The 17,560-nt window shown below is 52.2% G+C and overlaps 1 protein-coding gene across 2 annotated transcripts in view; it reads right to left on the bottom strand.

The window, feature by feature from the left end:
- Positions 1-17,560, bottom strand: part of CCDC88C (coiled-coil domain containing 88C) — a 147,974-nt gene that overhangs the window by 88,603 nt on the left and 41,811 nt on the right. For both annotated transcript variants that reach the window (XR_011648280.1, XM_058292422.1), the window contains exon 4: positions 4,873-4,942. Coding sequence is in view for 1 of the 2 variants with exons in the window: in XM_058292422.1 (XP_058148405.1) it covers positions 4,873-4,942 (70 nt within the window). In the remaining variant the exon portion in view is untranslated. The remainder of the gene's footprint in view (positions 1-4,872; positions 4,943-17,560) is intronic.

Genomic DNA, 17,560 nt, shown 5'->3' with positions numbered 1-17,560 from the left:
GACTGGGCACGACAATGACGCTGGGCGGTCCTCCTGCCTGGGACCAGCAGCTGTCACCCAGGTGGAGAAGCGTCTGCACAATTTACAGTAGTAAGTACATCTTTTACTGATGGGACCACCATGCTGTGTGCCTGAGTAAGTTCCTTCACCTCTCTGGGCTAGGATGCATCACCTGTACGGCTCCCTTCAGTTCTAATCAGCTTTGGTGGTATCGGCAATTTATGTTTGAGAACCAATAGTGCACTGGGATAAAACTGATATAAACCTTGGAAGAAAAAACAACATGCTCCTCCAGCACGACTGCTATATGATTTGCCACAGAAATTAATGAGCTAATACCCTGGCTTCCAGTCAGACAAACCTAGTCCTGTGTGTGTGCATATGTGTACGCTGTGTGTAAATGTGTGTATGGCACAGTGTGTATGGCTGATGAGAACAAGGCACTCAGAAGCCAGAGCTCTAAGGGGCCAATCTAGTTCCAATTTAATGCCTGCCCTCATTTTACAGGTAAAGCAGGGTGACCTGTTGGTTTTCTGATTCCACCTTGTAGAACGTGCTCATCAATAAATCAGGTCAGTACGTTTAAATGGATGTGCAGTTGGCAAGACGGGGTGAGGGTGGTTTTTAATGCACCATGTCCGGCGCAGGGAGGAACAAGGACTGAATCTTACTTGACCTTGACCACTGACATGTGATCTTCTCATCTGTGAGTTGGAAGATGTGACCGAGCATGTGGTTGACATTTGAGTAGGAAAGCAGAGGGAGGAAAAGCAACCAAGGTGGGTCCAAGGTGGGCACCCAGCACCCACATCCTGTGACGGGACGGGTTGTGAAGTGCCCTTTCCAGGTCAGAGGAAGGAGGACAAATTCTTGGCCTCTCGGAATCATCTAGTGTCATTCTGTGTGCGCAAAGGAGATGGAGCAAACGTTCCTCTGGGACCTGTCCAGCCCCTGGGAGCTGGTTCCACTGTAGTGCATTTGCAAAAAAAATAAATAAAAAATAGCAATAACAAAAACTGCAATATGTTTTAAGTAACAGTATGATGTCAGCACTAGCTGAAGAGTTAGAGGGGGGAAAAAAAAGAGTAGCCCCTCTAGGGGCTCTCGAGGCAACCACATAAATAAAAAAGAAAGGAGCTTCTCTTTGTTTAAAAAGCATGACAGACTGTTTCACACATCTATTTTTAAAAATTTTAACAGAAAACATATTGCATACACACGTCTCACTCTCTGGCGTCTTTTAGCCAATGGAGCCCCCCGCCCACACTCCCTGCTCCCCAAGCCCCTGGAGGCTGCCCTTGCAGCCACACGCTGGTCCCTCACCAGCTCCACTCCCTCCCGCTCTGACACGCGGTGAGGCACTGCTCACGCCCCCCGCAGCAGCCTGCTCCCAGGCCCTGGTCAGGGGCACTTTTCGCTCACTGCAGTCCAAGTTTTACTTCTCCTCGCCCCTGCCCTGTTCTGTCTCATCTCTCCAACTTCTCCATGAGAACTGGGATGAGAACCTCTCTGATTGAGGGTGTACTGATTACATCCCATGCTGGGCCCTAGGGGACATTCAAACGCCCATTACAGTTTAAAACCACGTCCCCAGGATGTTCTAAAACTAGAGTGTGGGGATGGCCGCTCAACTCCGTACATTTACGAAATATCACTGAATTGTCTGAACTGGACACGAAAGTGGTGAATGTGATGGTTTGTACTAGGTTGGTGCAAAAGGAACTGCAGTTTTGGACCGTGAATTTTAAATCATTTTAACTACGCTCAAACACATCTTTATTAATCAAAATAGGAACGATTACCATCAACACATTTTTGCTAATGAGAAATAAGTTTGTTTATTCCTGTAGCTTAAAAATCCGTGCTTCAGGATTTGATGAACTCTTGGAAAGCATCTTCTGCATCCTGCTGGTTGTGGAAGCGTTTTCCCTGTGAAAAGTTGTCGAGGTGCTTGAAGAAGTGGTAGCCAGTTGGCGAGAGGTCAGGTGAATACCGTGGATGAGGCAAAACTTCGTAGCCCAATTCGTTTAACTTCTGAAGCGCTGGTTGTACAACGTGAGGTTGGGCACTGTCGTGGAGAACCGGGTCCTTTCCGTTGACCAGTGCCGGCTGCAGGTGTTGCAGTTTTCAGGGCATCTCATCGATTTGCTGAGCATACTTCTTAGATGTAACGGTTTTGCCGGGATTCAGAAAGCTGCAGTGGATCAGACCGGCAGCAGACCACCGTGACAATGACCTTTTTCTGTTGCAAGTTTGGCTTTGGGAAGTGCTTTGGAGCTTCTTCTTGGTCCAACCACTGAGCTGGTCGTCACTGACTGTCATATAAAATCTGTCGCACGTCACAATCCAATTGTGAGATGGTTCGTTGTTGTGTAGAATAAGAGAAGATGACTCTTCAAAACAGCAATTTTTTAAATTTTCTGTCAGCTCATGAGGCACCCACTTATCGAGCTTCTTCACCTTTCCAATTTGCTTCAAATGCCAAACAACCATAGGATGGTCAACGTTGAGATCGTCAGCAATTTCTCACGTAGTTGTAAGTGGATCAGCTTCGATGATTCCTCTCAGTTGGTCATTGGCAACTTCTGATGGCCGGCCACTACACTCCTCATCTTCAAGCATCTCGTCTCCTTTGCAAAATTTCTTGAACCATCCCTGAACTGTGTGTCCATTAGCAGTTCCTGGCCAAATGCACTGTTGCTGTTGCGAGTTGTCTCCGCTGCTTTACGATCCATTTCGAGCTCAAATAAGAAAATTACTCCTATTTGCTTTTTTAAATACTTATTTCTCTCCCCTTACCCGCCCCCCCCACCCCAGTGGTCTGCTCTCTGTGTCCATTCGCTATGTATTCTTCTGTGTCTGCTTCTGTTCTTTTCAGCGGCACCAGGAATCTGTGTTTCTTTTTGTTGCGTCATCTTGTGTCAGCTCTCCGTGTGTGCAGCACCCTTCTTGGGCAGGCTGCACTTCCTTTTGCGCTGGGCAGCTCTCCTTACAGGGCGCACTCCTTGCGCGTGGGGCTCCCCTACGCGGGGGACAGCCCTGCATGGCACGGCACTCCTTGCGCACATCAGCACTGCGCGTAGGCCAGCTCCACACGGGTCAAGGAGGTCCGGGGTTTGAACCGCGGACCTCCCATGTGGTAGACAGACGCCCTATCCATTAGACCAAATCCACTTCCCCCCCTTTGCTTTTTGTCTAACATCATTTCCATAGTCTAAAATAAATACAAACAGCAAGTAATAAGTCATTAGCAAAATAACAAAATGAGAAATGCACATTAAAATGATGTGTAACATAACCACACTTATTTACAAATGTATGCCAATATCAAATGGCAAATTTCAACAATACAAACACTGCAATTACTTTTGTACCAACTTAATACATTATATCTCAATACAGCTGTTTAAAAAAATCAGCACCCACATCCCTGCAGGTGTCTGGTGCACCAGGTGTTGAAGCAAGGGGCCTCTGCCCTCTGCCACGAGGTTCAGAAAAAGGTGGGCGAGTCCCACTCTCCCCGGGGCCAGCGCCATGGCTGGGAAGGGCGATATTTGGTATCTCTCACCTTTCCTTAGGAGAATGGGGAAATAAAGAGAAAGGCCCAACGGTGGAGGCGGGGAGACATGGAAACCAGGGACTCACTGTTGCCAACGAGTGGCAAGTTGGCAAGTGGCAGGGCAGTCACCGCCAGGAGCCACGTGGGCCTTGGTGGGCTCTGAAGCTGCTACAGAGCAAGGCTGCGTGTCTATTGCCCAGTCATGCTGAAGACTAACGGGAGGGCAAGCAAATCTCTTCCTGTGGCTCATGCAGAGAAACGGTGGCACACGGGCCAGCTGGGGTCCAGGGAGGAGACCCCTGATGTGCACATTGATTTAATGCTCAGTCACCCCTGGCCTGATGCCCCCAGAAGCTGCCGCTGTGCTCTGGGACCACAGCACGAGGGGGGCTGCTCCTCCACAAGTACCATTCTGGGAGGGCCACCTGCTGTCCTGCTCCTCCAGTCTGCAGGCAGTGTCAGCTGCGGGTGCGTGGACAGGAGCAAGGTCCAGAACCCAGTGAGATGGGTGAGGAGATGCCAACAGAAAGAAGATTCCGTCCCTTTTGTTTGGGATCCTTGGTCTATTCCCATCCTAGACGTGTGGGTTTTCCTGTCTTCCTTGACCCCTCGTTTATTCCAGGAGGCCCCAGACTTGGGTTCCAAAATGAAAACAAGGTCTCTGCCGGAACACAGGCAGTCCTGGCTGGTTCATGCCCATGGTGGAGGGTGTGGACAGGAGTACACAACCAAGAGAGAGAGAAACCGGCACCAGGTAGCCCAGTGACAGGCAGGAATTAAGCTCTGGCTTTCTGAAAGATGCCCTGGGAACATTTCGTTCAGTCTTTCAAACTCACACTGAGTATCACTAACCTGAGTCCAGTGGGCAGACATGGAAACAACTAAATGAGGGAACATCCTGGTGAGAGCTATCAAGGAGTGTGAATAAAGTGCCATGGGATGCCAGAGGAAGAGACATTGAGTTACCTAAAGAGAGTCTGACTGTTGCCATCATCAGAGTCCTTGTTTACGAGAAGCTGTGTCCTCCCAGGCATCCACCAAAGGACTCAGGTACCTGAACCCAGACCCGGCTTCTTAGGAGGAATAAAATGGTAGCCTGCCTGCCTCTGTGGATGTACTCTAAGGAAGAAATGTGCTCTTGGCTTAATGTCTCCAGGCAGTAAACCCACCCTTTCAACCCTCACTATCCCCATCCTGGTCCTCCCTGTGCTGGCTCCAGGCTGGCACCGGGCTGGCACCCAGGGCCAACAGCTGCCCATGGCTGATGGTGTTGCCCAGGCACTGCGGGGGGCAGGGGCACGGCATTCACTCACCAGACAGTGGGTCTTTGCCAATCATCAAAACATTGGGCAAATTCATTACGATCAGCTGCTGGAGCACTTCCTACAGAAACAAAGGGGGAAAGATATTGTGAGAACAGGAAACGTAAAGAAAGAATCATTAAGTAAAATTACAGTTCATCAAGTCACTGGAGGAGCTTGCAGTCATTAGGAGATAACAGAAGATATTCTGTAACAGAAAGGGATCCTGATGATAGACATATACATGAAAAGTCAAATACTAATTGTGCTTTTGCAGTTACGTTTCTGCACATGGTACAGAGACCCTGGAAAAAAGAAGATATATTACATGCTAGGCTAGCAGGGTTATGGGTACGTTTCTTTTTTTTAAAAGATGTCATTTTTATTATATTTCTTGTGCAATTAAAAAATACAGAATAAAGATTAAAGAGGTGCTACTGAGTCTTTATAACTTGATGATTCAGAATCTAAATGCTAAGCAGGTCCTTTAGTTCGAGTTGTAAATGAGGGCGCTTCCCTCACTGATAACAGCCGCTTCCCTGGGAGAGGGATAAGATAAATCAAAGCTAATCTGTGCCTCAGAGAGGTGGTGCAGCGGAAGAGAGCTGCCTTCTGGCCTCACCCCAAGAGTCTTTCAAAGACGGCCCCCCAGGCACCAGCTATCATCACGCCCCTTTGTCCAGGGGTCTTCCACCAGCTCTCCTCCGAGCATGCTGGCGTGTATGCCCACCCACCGCTTTTATTTCCCAGGCGCTTAGAAGGACAGGTTGGTCTTCCCTGCCCAGATGTGCCGTTTCCCACAAATCAGAAGATAAAAATCCAATTTTACAGAAGACAAGAGAATAGGTTTCATAACTCTTATTGGTGTTACAAAGTGATCACTAGGGAAATGCTTGACCGAGAAAGCTCCATTTCATTTTTTCTTCATTTTTCTCTCATGCATTATAAAAAAACATTTTCATTGAGACACAACTTTTCCAGGAGTCACTCTATTGCACAACATGCGGAATCTCTATATTCAGTGTTAAGAGAGATACTGGCACAGCTGGCTGATGCCACGAGGTCCAGCAGAACATCTCAGACCTAGCTTTGACTCACGAGACTGGAACACTGGCCCAAGCAAGCATTCCAGGAGCAACACCTTCAAAGAACATGCAAAATTATTTTACTCTCCCCCCAAATTATATTTCTATGGATCCTGTCCACATTGTATGTAAACTGAGGGGAGAGGACGCTAAACCATGAGGTGTACACCGCTCTCAAATGCTGGTGGATGCGCGCGATGGCTAATGATTTCTCAAACAGGTCTCAGTCGGTGCAAACTCGCAAATCCTGGATGGAAGTCTGAGTTGTGTAACTGCCTGGGCCCCTCTGGAGGGCTTGAAAAAAGTCGATGTGAAAAAATTAGGTTTCTCCATTGTATGAGGGCACCCAAAGATTCTACAGTCCCACCCTGGGGCAAAACATACACCGTGGTAAAAGTAGCAAAATCTGCTTTCCAGTTCACTCACCCAGCAACAAGAACGCCCCCGAGGAGAGCAGGCTATTCTGTAAAGCCGCTCAGTCCTGCCCAACTGGAGAAAGAACCCGGGCGAGGTTCAAGAGATTTACTTGTCATTACTGCCTGATCATTAGCTACATCCTTTTGAATTGCCGGCTGCTTTCTCTCTGTCATTCTCCAAGTTTCTGGACCACTCACAGGCCTTGTTAGCGTTGAGAAGGGTGCCCTTGTTATGTTCATAAATGATACATGGCATATGAGATAATCTTGAAGGTCTCTGCCAAAAAAAAGCCAAGTGGTATTTTTATCCGGATGATAAATATTACCAGAAAAGGAAACCTATGTTTCCTCCTTCCAAAACAGGATTTCCGATTTTGTCTCATCATTACTTTCTAATTTTCCCACAAGAAATGCATCACTTGTACAATTAAAAAATAATATTTTATAGACAGACTCGTGCTGTTTTTTTTTTAATTAGGGAAGTTGTGGGTTTACAGTAAATCCATGCATAACACACAGGGTTCTAATATACCACTCTATTATTGACACCTTGCATTGGTGTGGCATGTTTGTTACAAGTGACGAAAGCACATTTTTATAGCTGTGCTATTAACTATGGCCCATGGTTTAACTTAGGGCTCACTGTGTGCTGTACAGTTCCAAGGGTTTTTAAAAAAATTTTATTCTGGTAATACAACCTAAAAATTCCCCTTTTAACCACATTCTGTCTTATTTATTGGTCCCTTTAAAAACATAACCCTGTGGCTACAAAAACCTCCCAATTCCTTAACTAGTTCCCTCAAAAGAGCACCAGTCACATTTTGTCCGTTTCTAGGTCGGTGTTGCCAGTTGAATTCCAGTATGAGCTACACATTAACTTAAAATTTCCTGACAGTCTCCTTAAGAAAGTAAAAGGCAACAGATGTGAGTAATTTTAATAGTTAAATAGCTTAATTAAACCAATATATCAAAAATATTGTCATTTCAATAGATAATCGATATAAAAACCATTGAGATAGTTTACATTCTTTTTTCACGCTAAAGTCTCCAAAATCCAGTGTGTATTTTACACTTACAGCACATCTCAATTCGGATGCTAAATCTTCACTGGGAATCCTCGATCTGTATTTAGATTTCATAAAATTTTATAGCTGAAAAAGATTCGCTTACTCGAGTCATTCAAAACCCTTAATAAAGTTTTCCAAAACCCAGAGTCGAGTATCGGCTTCTCAATCTAAGATGATGAAAATGAGAAAGTCCCTTCGCCGGTGATGCCAGCAGCCCCTCGAGGCCCATGTCCCGGCCGGTGTTCCCGAGGCCGGTGACAGGGCCTGGGGCCGCCAGTCCCCTCCACCTCCGCCCTCCCCAGGCTCGGGCGCCAGCCGGGCCTCTGGGGCGCCGGCGGCCACGTCCAGTGGGGACGTGAGAAGGGTGCCGACGAGGGCACCCCGCGCGCCCGGCCGTCGGAACAGAGGGCCATTGTGGAGGCCGCAGCTGGGCTGGCCGGCACCTGGTCACACCCCGGGCGGCTGCACCGGGGCACGCGAGCGGCCATCGCCGCGCGCCGCAGACGGCCCCAAAGCCGTCAACGCGCTAAGGCCGGGACACCTCCGCAGGCAGGGCCACACCCGCCGCCCGGCGCCCCTCCTGACCGCCTCACAGGCAGGGGAGAAGGTGGAGGCGGGTGCAGGCTGGGGGCGGCTCTCCCGGGGCTCCCCCCTCCCCAGAGCGCGGCCCGCGCTGCTCCTCAGGGCGGCTCGTGAGTCCCCTCCCCCTCCTTCCCGCCTCTCCTTTAGATCTAGCAGAAGTTGCGGGAGGGGGAGGGCAGAACCCCGATTCTCCTTCTAATAATGAAAGCGCACTAAGTGAGACCTAGAACGACCTCACTGGTAGTTAATGGCTTTACACAAACCGAAAGAAAAAAATCACAAAAATGGGGTCAGAGGTGGGTGTGCTTGGACCCTGCAGCACAGCTTGGGTCCCCAGGAAGAGGCTGGAAAGCATTTTGTAATGTTAACAGGGGACAGAATCCACCTCATACCAAATCCGAAATCGGAGTACCATCAGTTGCACAAGTCCCAGTCAGAACCGGTTCCCTCGAAGGACTGTCCCAAGACATAAAGGAGGCCCAACACATGGGGTGGGTGTGTGTGGGGGGACACGACAGGCCAGTCACCAGGAAGCGTGGGTCACACCAGCCTCGCGGGGTCCACACAGCTGCACCCGTGTCTGCGCAGGGGCAAGTGGCTGTCCTCAGATTCCCACTTCCTCATCCCGACCTGGAGGGGAAACTGAGGACTGCTTGGGGGATGGCAGGGGGCCACCTGAGGCTGGCAGCCCTGGCTTTCAGACTCACCAGCAGAGACAGGTTCTAAGAAAAGAACCAAAGACAAAGCCGAGTGGAAGGAAAACCCTCCCTTTCTGTTAGCATCCTCTAGCGAGAAGCACAAGGGTGCTTTCTGGGAAATCAGGACTGCCTCCAAATTATAAGGACACAGGGCATGGGGGTGGGGTAGGGGTGCCCCATCCAGATTCCACAGGTAATTGAGCTCTGCAGGTGAGAGGACGGGCTGATGGAGGGGAAGGATGAGCAGATTCCAGAAACAACTAGTAACCTGCAAACTCACAGCTGCATAAAAACGAAGCGGGAGGCCACGGTGGGTGGAGGGACACTCATCTACCCTGTACTGAACAAGACCGTGCCCAGGCCGCTGGTGTCACCTTGTCCATGATGCCAAGCCAGCACCTGTTTCTGCCGGCAAGGACTGCTCGCTGCTTCTCAGGACTCACCAACGCAATGCCCTGGCTGCAATTTGGGAGGCCACAATGCACACGGGTCCCCTCTTCTGTCACTCAAACTTCACATCCTCCAGGTCTCCTTCCAAAATTCCCCTCAAACCTCATTCCTCCCAGGAAAGGGTTCAAATAAGTGTGGGGTCAGGCAGTGCTGGATCTGGGAATAAAAGGATCTGGCAGGCACCCGCCCTGCTCTCCAAGAGACGCACGCCCCAGGAGAGGTGGAGGGCAGCTGGAGGGGCAACAGAGGCTTGGGCACAGGACAGCAGGCTTTGGCTGGGAAGGGATGAAGAGGGATCCCAGGCAATGGAACGGGCCTGCACGCCGTCCCTCCACCCACATTCTGCAGGTTCAGCATGTTAAGACCCCGGTTTCCCAGCTAGGAGCTGCAGCTCCCTTTCTGTGTTGGGTCTACTCACTTCCATTAGCTGTCAGGTCCCTGAGGCGGACACACCTCCTAATTCCTTTTAACCAGTCCCTGTCCAAGACTCGACCACCTGGGCTGACTGTCCTGGACCCGCTAACACGAGCAGGTGACTTCTCCTAGCCCGTCCCCCGCAAGTTTGGCAGGAGGACTCAGCCCAGGACCTTTAAAACGATGCCCTGAAATCACCTCTGAGAGTAAGTATGGGAACCTCAACTCTTAGTAAACTCTCTACCTTGCAGCAAAACTGGCCACAGCAGAGTATTAAATGATTGACTGGAGGCCCCAAAATACTCCACCAAAACGTCAAAACACAAATGGAAGCATAGTGGGGGCATGTGAGGAGGAAATGGCTAAGGTTGTCCTGAGGATCTCATACTGGGGAATGGTCAGGTGAAGGAAGATACAGCCTCTCGTCACAGAAGATGACAGAAAATGCTTAAACCACCAAAAGGATATCCAGCTGAAAGTACAGTATTAAGGTCTGTTTAAAAAAAAAAAAAAAGCATCAAGGGAAATACACCAAAATGACAGAACTTCCTTCCCTGGAGCCATGAGGACAAGAGCGAGGCTTCCCACCATTTCTAAAGATTCTCTGATGTGGTTGTATCGCCTTAAATTAAAATAATTTAGCCCTTGTGGTGTGGCTTCCCACAGAGAATGCATAGCTGCAGGCATCTATTTAACAGGTATTGCAGCTGTCAACGTTAACAGATCCACTGGAAAAAAAAAAAATCATCCTTTCACAATTCACTAGGGATCCAAGAGCAAAAAATGAAGTAGGTTATCGCTTTTTAAAAAAACACCCCCAAAATACAGCATCCTTCCATCAAGAAACACAGAGCCTCTCCTCAGATAAGAAGAATGAATCCATACTAACTGGAAAACCCAGGAAGTCAAGCACCAAGGAAAGGTGGGCAGGGCTGGCTCAACTAGCCTCCCCTACAGCCCTGGGGCCCTGGGGGAAGGAGTGGACTCCAAGAGCACCAGGAAGACAGAAGAGGTCCAACCACAGAGCAAAATTAGAAAAGGCGAAGATCCTGCCAGGAGCCAGCTTGGCCTCAACAGCCGCTCGAAGGGAAAGGTCATTTTCTCTGCTGGCGGAAGAGATGCAGGGTCCTGGAAGGATGTCAGGGTGGAAACACCTTTTGTGTGTGTTTTGGTGGTGGCTATCTTTACTTTCTATTTTGGAAGCACTGGAAGTAAAGAACAATAATCAGGGGGTAGGTGTAGCTCAGTGGTTGAGCACCTGCTTTGCATGTATGAGGTCCCGGGCTCAATGCCTGGTACACCTCCTGGGGGGGAAAAAAAAAAAAGAATACTAATTACATGAAGCAATGGGGAGAATTCTTTTTTTCTCCCCAAATGAAACTGAATTTTACGGCTCGGCCAGGAAGGAAAAAGTAAATGCTACTGAAGGCCAAGTTCTCAGGTCCAAGGAACTATCCGTCCACAGGGCTGGAATGGGAGCTGTGGCTGCAGGGTGCCGTGAGAGGGAAGTCCCAGCGGACTGAGGACAAACACCCGACAGAGGCATCCAGGAGGGTGAGGTGCGCTAGGCTGCCAAGAACTTCAAGATCCTCCCAACAGCAAAACGTGCCTTCCCGGCACAGACAAGACAGGAGCGGAAGAGCGGCGCCGTTGCCCCATCCACCTGCTCAGAGTCAAGACAGAGCGGAGCCCCGGGGGATGCCAGGCCCGCACGGCCCCTGGCCAAGGCCCAGCACGCACAGCACACCTGTGGGTCTGCGGGGTCCCCCTCTGGCCAGTGGGGGAGAGGGGTGTCCTCCCAGGCCAGGTGGGTTCCGTGCCCAGTTTTCTGTCTGCCCCAGCTAGCAAGACTTGGAGTCCTTGGTCCTAGAACCCCAATGGCACTGGGACCAGAGCATTTCTAGTAGGTTTTGTTTTGTTTTTAATCACCTAACTTTTAAAAAAAAAAGAATGTTGGAAGGTGCATGCCAAGGCAGGATGGAGAGCTTGCTCTGGTTGGGGGAGGCCCTGCTCAGCTCTGAGGAGCCCCACACGCCCCACAGACATCTGGAACTTTACACGGAAGCTGGCAGCACTGTCTCCACGTGGGGAGACTCCCAGAAGATGGGGAGCACTGACCTTCCGTGTCTGCGTAACCTCAGCCCAGTGGGAGGTGCGTTCAGGGTGGGTTTGGGTTTGGTTCAAAGTTTTGGGGCTTGAGGCACCAAACTGCTGGCTTCAGCACTGTTGGGGAGACTCCCCCAAAGCAGGCACCCCAGCCCTGCCAAAGGTGAGGTCTGAGTTTGACAGCCCCTCTTGAGGGAGACGCAGGTTGCCACACCCCTGCGCCAGGCCCTCGGCAGGACATTCATCAACTGAGAATTCGGCCAGGACCAAATGAACGCTGGCCAGCCCCAGAGGCCTGCGTCCAGCCTCACCCACGTGGGAGCCCTTTCTTCGGCCCTCTGGCCCTCCTGAGCTCAGTGAATCCCTGCCCGGTGCCCAAAGTGCTGGGGCTTCAGATTCTATATACAGAGAGAATGTCAGAGATGCTTTTGGAAAGGAACCAGTCTATGCAATTCCAGTTTGGAATCTTCTTGAAAGACTGTTTGTTTTTATTAGGAGATTTAAAGAAAATAAAGGCCTACAGTATTTTTAGGGTGGTTTTTTTTTTTGGACTGGTTACCCTACAAACTGGCATGATCTGCCAGGATGGAGAATGACCATGTTTTCCTCTCTTTAGAGAGGTGATGGGGAAATGAGGGAGGGGCATCATTTTTTGTGGTTTTTCAAACTTGTCCTCCATTCTAATAGACTGCTGCCACCACTGCCCCCCGTCATCCCCAATTCAGCAGGCTGTTTGTGTCTCTGACTCCAGCTTCTACTGTAGAAGATAACACCGCAGGGAGAAATTAGTCTCATGTCACTGTCTTGGTTAGGGGAAAATAAATTAAATGTTGTGGTAAAAAAACAACACTCCCTGAGCTCTCAGCCTAGCTGGGAAGGTGGGAGGTGGACAATCACAGCATAAGAGGACAAGAGCCAGCACGAGACATAGCACAGGTAATACTGCAAACTCTGCCCCGAGCAAACCTGGGAAGGCTTACCGGAGGAAGCAGCTTCTGAGCTGGGCTGTTGAGATTGCTTAGGAGTCTGACAAGTGGAGGAGAGAGGCAAGAAACGTATTAACCACTGAGTGGTGGTGAACAAGTTACACCTCTGGTTACCCTGTGGGCCAGGCCAACTGTACCATCCCCGGTGCAGTCCCACTGGGGCATATTCCTTACACATCCCTACCACACGTCACCACTTGTCAGCACCCTACACACCATGCAAGGCTCAGCTCAAATACCACCTCCTCCGGCAGATCCCCATCATGCCCTTAATCCACATGTTTTCCTTCCCCCCTGAATTGCTAATGCTTCATCTGCCTGTGGCTGTGCCACTTTTCACATTTTGCCTTGTCAATCAACTCCACGAAAGGCAGCAAAAACCTGCTAAGAGTGACAGCTGAGAAAATTACACTGGTCAAAAAAATATTCCTCAAAATTTATACTGAGTAAGGTTTTAAAAACTCTCTTTGGTGGAAGTGGTATCTTCTCACACACTGACACGGGACTCAAGGGTGAAAACCCAACGCTTTGCTCTCCCACCGTGAGGGTGGGTTCCTCTAGTGAGTTATTTCCTGTGCTGTGAAAATGGGCAAACTCTGGAATACCATGCCCTTAAGATTGCACAGTTCATGACTGGTAACAAAAATTAAAAATGTCTCAGGGCGAATTTGTGATGCGGGTCTGAATAAACCATGCTTTCTGACTGTAAAATCCCAAATGTGCTTTTCTGATGAACAAACTGAACTTCAAGAGCTACTTCTAACATCCTAAACTAATGAAGTGACCCCCAGACAGGAAAAGTATCACATGAATTTCAATGCTCCCCACACTGATGCCACCGTCTTAAGAAAGGGGGTGAGCCTTCTGAACCCCACAGCTTTATGCTTTCCAGAGATTAACTCGGGCTCACACAGGTGGGCTGCCTCCGCGGTGGCTGCTCGTAGGGGAGCCTCAAAGAGGGACCCAGGAGGTACCAAGCATTGCACCTGTGAAGCTCGTGCCCATACAATCAACGACCACCCCTCAGGCATCTCTCACCAGGCTTGGCTAAGAGAGTCCCTGAAAGCACTTCGGCAGCTCGGCCAAAACAAAAAGTGCCTGGCAACCTGGCAGGCAAGCAAGCGACGTCCGCTTTGCTATTAGGAACACCCAACCTTAGAGCTTCAGGTTCCCGTCCCTATCCTCCTCCCAACGTCCACATGACGTCGCCAGAGCAAGAATGATGAGAACTTCCAACGAGAGCAAACCGCAGTGCAATGTCGTTTGTGGGTTCAGGGGGCGGGATCAGGGTCAAAGTTGAGGAGCAGGGCTGGCCCCCCCACAGCACACCCCATCACACCCTCCGCCAGTGGCGGCCGATGCCTGCCCCCGAATTGTCAATATGACCTGTGCCATTTACATCCTGCTGCCCTGCCCCAACCGGTCCCGTCTCCTGGGGTGCCACCCCATGGGAGCAACAGGAACCTGACCCCCAAACCGAGAGCCACGGCCCACTTTCGGGGGTTTTATGGCCAGGAGCGCTGCCGTTTACTTGAGCCACCGAGTGGAAACGTCTGCCTAATGATTTATCCGCGGCCATGCGTTCAAGGCCAAGGGGACCACGTGTTCGTAATTCCATCTGGAAGGGGGATTCTCTGCCTCCCTCACACCCCCCCAGTTTGCGGGGTGGGCAGGGAGCCTTGGCAAAATGAGTGGGTAATGAAGTGCTTTTATGTTAAGAGGCTGCTGCATAAAACTGCTGATAGATTCAATCCATCTGTTCCAGCTCATTTCAATTAATCCTGCGGTCCCCAGAGCCTGAGACCAGCTCGGCATCTGCACAAGCCCAGGGGCACCGGCTCCTTAATTAGGTCACGCTGTGTTGTGTCTCAGGGCCCAGAGAGCCAAGGCCAGTGGCTTGGCCGGTGACGGTTCGTCCCGTCAGAAAACCCCCTCCCAGCAGACCCTTCCCAAAGGCCAGCCCATTCTTTGTTCCCAAAAAAGAAAACAAATATTTCCTTTGAGCTGACGGAGAAGGAAGGAGCGACTGGAAACTCAAACACCACCATGCGAGGGCAAAGCTACCAACCCCTGGCTCTGCCTGTAACCTGCTGTGTGATGTTATTCAACTCACAGTCCCTCTCTGAGTCACACCCCTCAGCGGTAACAGACCAGGACTGGGTGGTCTCTAAAGGCCTTTGGCTCCTTCAGAAGGGCCGGGAAAGGAGGTACTGGCTGGTACAGGGGAGCACAACACCATGTCATGGCGTTATACAAGCGGGGCTGCCACCTCTGACCAAGAGCCAGTGACCACGTGTCCAGGAAGATTCGGCAGGGGAAAGCCACCAGGGCAGGACAGGAGGGCAGAGGTAGCCACTGAGTGCCTGCTCCTTCCCCTGAGGGCTGCTGTGAACGCCCGGGTTTGTCCCGTGGGCGGATGTCATCTTATCCGATGCCAGGAGAGCCCTGATCTGAGCCCCTGGACCCAGAGGCCGATGGGGGACAGGCGGGGAGCCCACCCACAGGTGCAAGAGACCAGGGTTGGACACACCTGTGCTGACAGGTACCCGGGGGCAGCTGGGCGAGCCAGTGGCAGTGGGGGTCAGCATGGAAAAGTCTTCGAGATGACCTACCTACCGCGCAGGGAGGTGGGGGCCCGGAGAGGGAAATCGTAGGGGCTCGGGTGCATCAGCTTCAGGGCTAGAAATCAGGGCCTCCTTGGAGCTGCCCTCGGGCTCTCTCTACCACACCAGGGAGCTCGCCCCTGGCCACACCCAGTATCTGCCGAGGAGGGCCTGCACGCCAGGTCTCTGGGGGCAGGTGAGCAAGCACTTAGAGGTCAGGCTGGGAGGGGGCAGTCCTGCGCTCACGCCTCAGCGCCAGGGCGGGTCAGGGCTGCCCTTTCCTCTGCGAGCCTTGAAGTCCGGCCCTCCCAGCTGCGACGGCACCGTTGGTGCTCAGGTTGGACACAACGAGCCCTACTTTGTGGTGGCAGGTGCTGACATTCGTGAGCGAGAGGCTATAGAGATCCCTTCTTTGAGCTCTGCGGGAAAGCCACTATTTCTGTTGATGGGCAGGTAAGGAAGAGAGGGCAGAGGTGTGGGCAGGGGTAGCTGCGGCGCCAAGGGGAGCTGGGATGGGTGGGTGTCCACACCCAGCACACCCTGCCAGTGCAGGGGGCACCGTGGGGCGGGCAGGCCTGGACATCCTGAGGGTGCACCCACTCTGCCTGGTGGGCAGGGCCAGGAGCCACACAGGGGCCAGCTCTCACCTGGGGGGCAGCGGTCACAGGACACCAGCAGCCACCCAGCCCACGGGGCCACAACTGCTTCCCCAAGCTTTCCGGTCAGGAGGGTGTCTCCAGGCTGATTTCCTGGGCACCCTCTGCCCTGGCTATGCCCACCTGACCTCAGTGGGAGAGGCGTGAGCCAGTAGCTGGGAAACCTGTCTACCCGCTGATGGCCCCAACTCTCACCCAGGGCCTGCCGGTACCTAGCCCAGGGCTGGGGCAGCACCCACACCTGGCACCCCTCACCCAGCTGCCAGATGCTGTTGCCATCGGTTCCCTCATCCCAGGTGCATGTCGGAGCAGGAGTGGCCAAGTGCACCTGGAAGCCTCCGCTGCAGGTGGCAGCCCGAACTGCCGCAGCCTGCCGGGACCTGCAAGAGCAGGGACAGCCCAGCGGGAGGACACCTGGCAGTCCCAGCACCCCACTCTCCAAACCCAAACCTGAGCTCCTCCAACCTGGCTCACCCCCAGACACCAATGCTCCCGCGTCAGCCAGGCCTCCAAATCCACCTCCACAAGGCAGGAGTCCAGAGGACCAGGACAGCTTCCAACAGAAGCCATTCGCTCCTTTATTTATTCCTCATTTCTGGGCACCTGCTGGCTGTCAGGTTTTGTGCTGGCTGGGAGCAGGGGTAGCAAGCCAAGACCTCTGCACTCAGATGTAGGCAATGGGGGGCCAACAGGTAAACACAACAAAGACCTGCAAACGCCCTGCTCTTGTGAGGCATCTGAACTGGGGTCGGTGGGGGGAGGGGAGGGCCCAAAGGCAGGGGCAACCCAGAAAGGCTTCAAGGAAGAAGTGGCATTGGGCTGCAAAGGGATGAGCGAGGAGCAGGTGCTGTCTGGCTGCCTGCGTGTGTCTGTGGACTCTGCCGGCTGCAGGGAGAGGCAGGAGTAAAGGCAAAGGAAGAAGCAGATGGTGCCCCCACCCCATGGCTCCCAGCTCAGGGGCTGGAGCCACGCCCCCCCGCCCCACGCAGTCCCACCTGCGGTCGGCCACCTGCCCACTGCTGCTGGGCCCGTTTAAACACCTGCCAGGTGGGCGGGTGGGCCTTGGGGCTGGCTGACAGGAGACGGAGCCCGTGTCTGGCACGGAATCAGCCCCAAGCAGGTGGCAGCCGGGCGGGAAGGCTTTCCCACGCGCTCTCGTTTTGCGGGGCACTGCTTTGGACATGCTGAGGGAGACACACACTTGCTCCCTGCAGCTCGGAGGGTCCCACCTGGGAACGGCTGTGTGCAGAGCAAATGCGGGAGCCCACAGGGAGCAGAAAGTGAAACCCACGGAAGAGGAGAGCCCACAGCTCTGTAGGGGAGGGTCCCTTCTAGAGGTCCCCACAAATACAGCAATCTGTCCACGCCCAGGGCACTCCCTTCTTGCATCACTGCAGGCTAAGACCCAGGAAGGAGAAGAACTGGAACGGAACAGGATCCTCTGAATATCCTCTCCTTGCTCTTACTTTTCGCTCCCTTCCCTCTGGCCTCAGGAGAAACAGACACTCGTGCAACTGCCCGTATGACCGTATGACCGTGTGTGGCAGAGGCGTCGGCTCCAAAGCGCTGGCCGGGTGCGTACAAGAAGTCTGGGGCCGGGCGAGGCTCGGCGGGGGGCTGTGCAAGGCCGATTCCTG

This window comes from Dasypus novemcinctus, chromosome 3, assembly GCF_030445035.2.
Source record: "Dasypus novemcinctus isolate mDasNov1 chromosome 3, mDasNov1.1.hap2, whole genome shotgun sequence".
Taxonomy (NCBI): Eukaryota; Metazoa; Chordata; class Mammalia; order Cingulata; family Dasypodidae; genus Dasypus; species Dasypus novemcinctus.
Note: the sequence above shows the minus strand (reverse complement) of the source record. Positions and strands in the feature narration are given on the sequence as shown.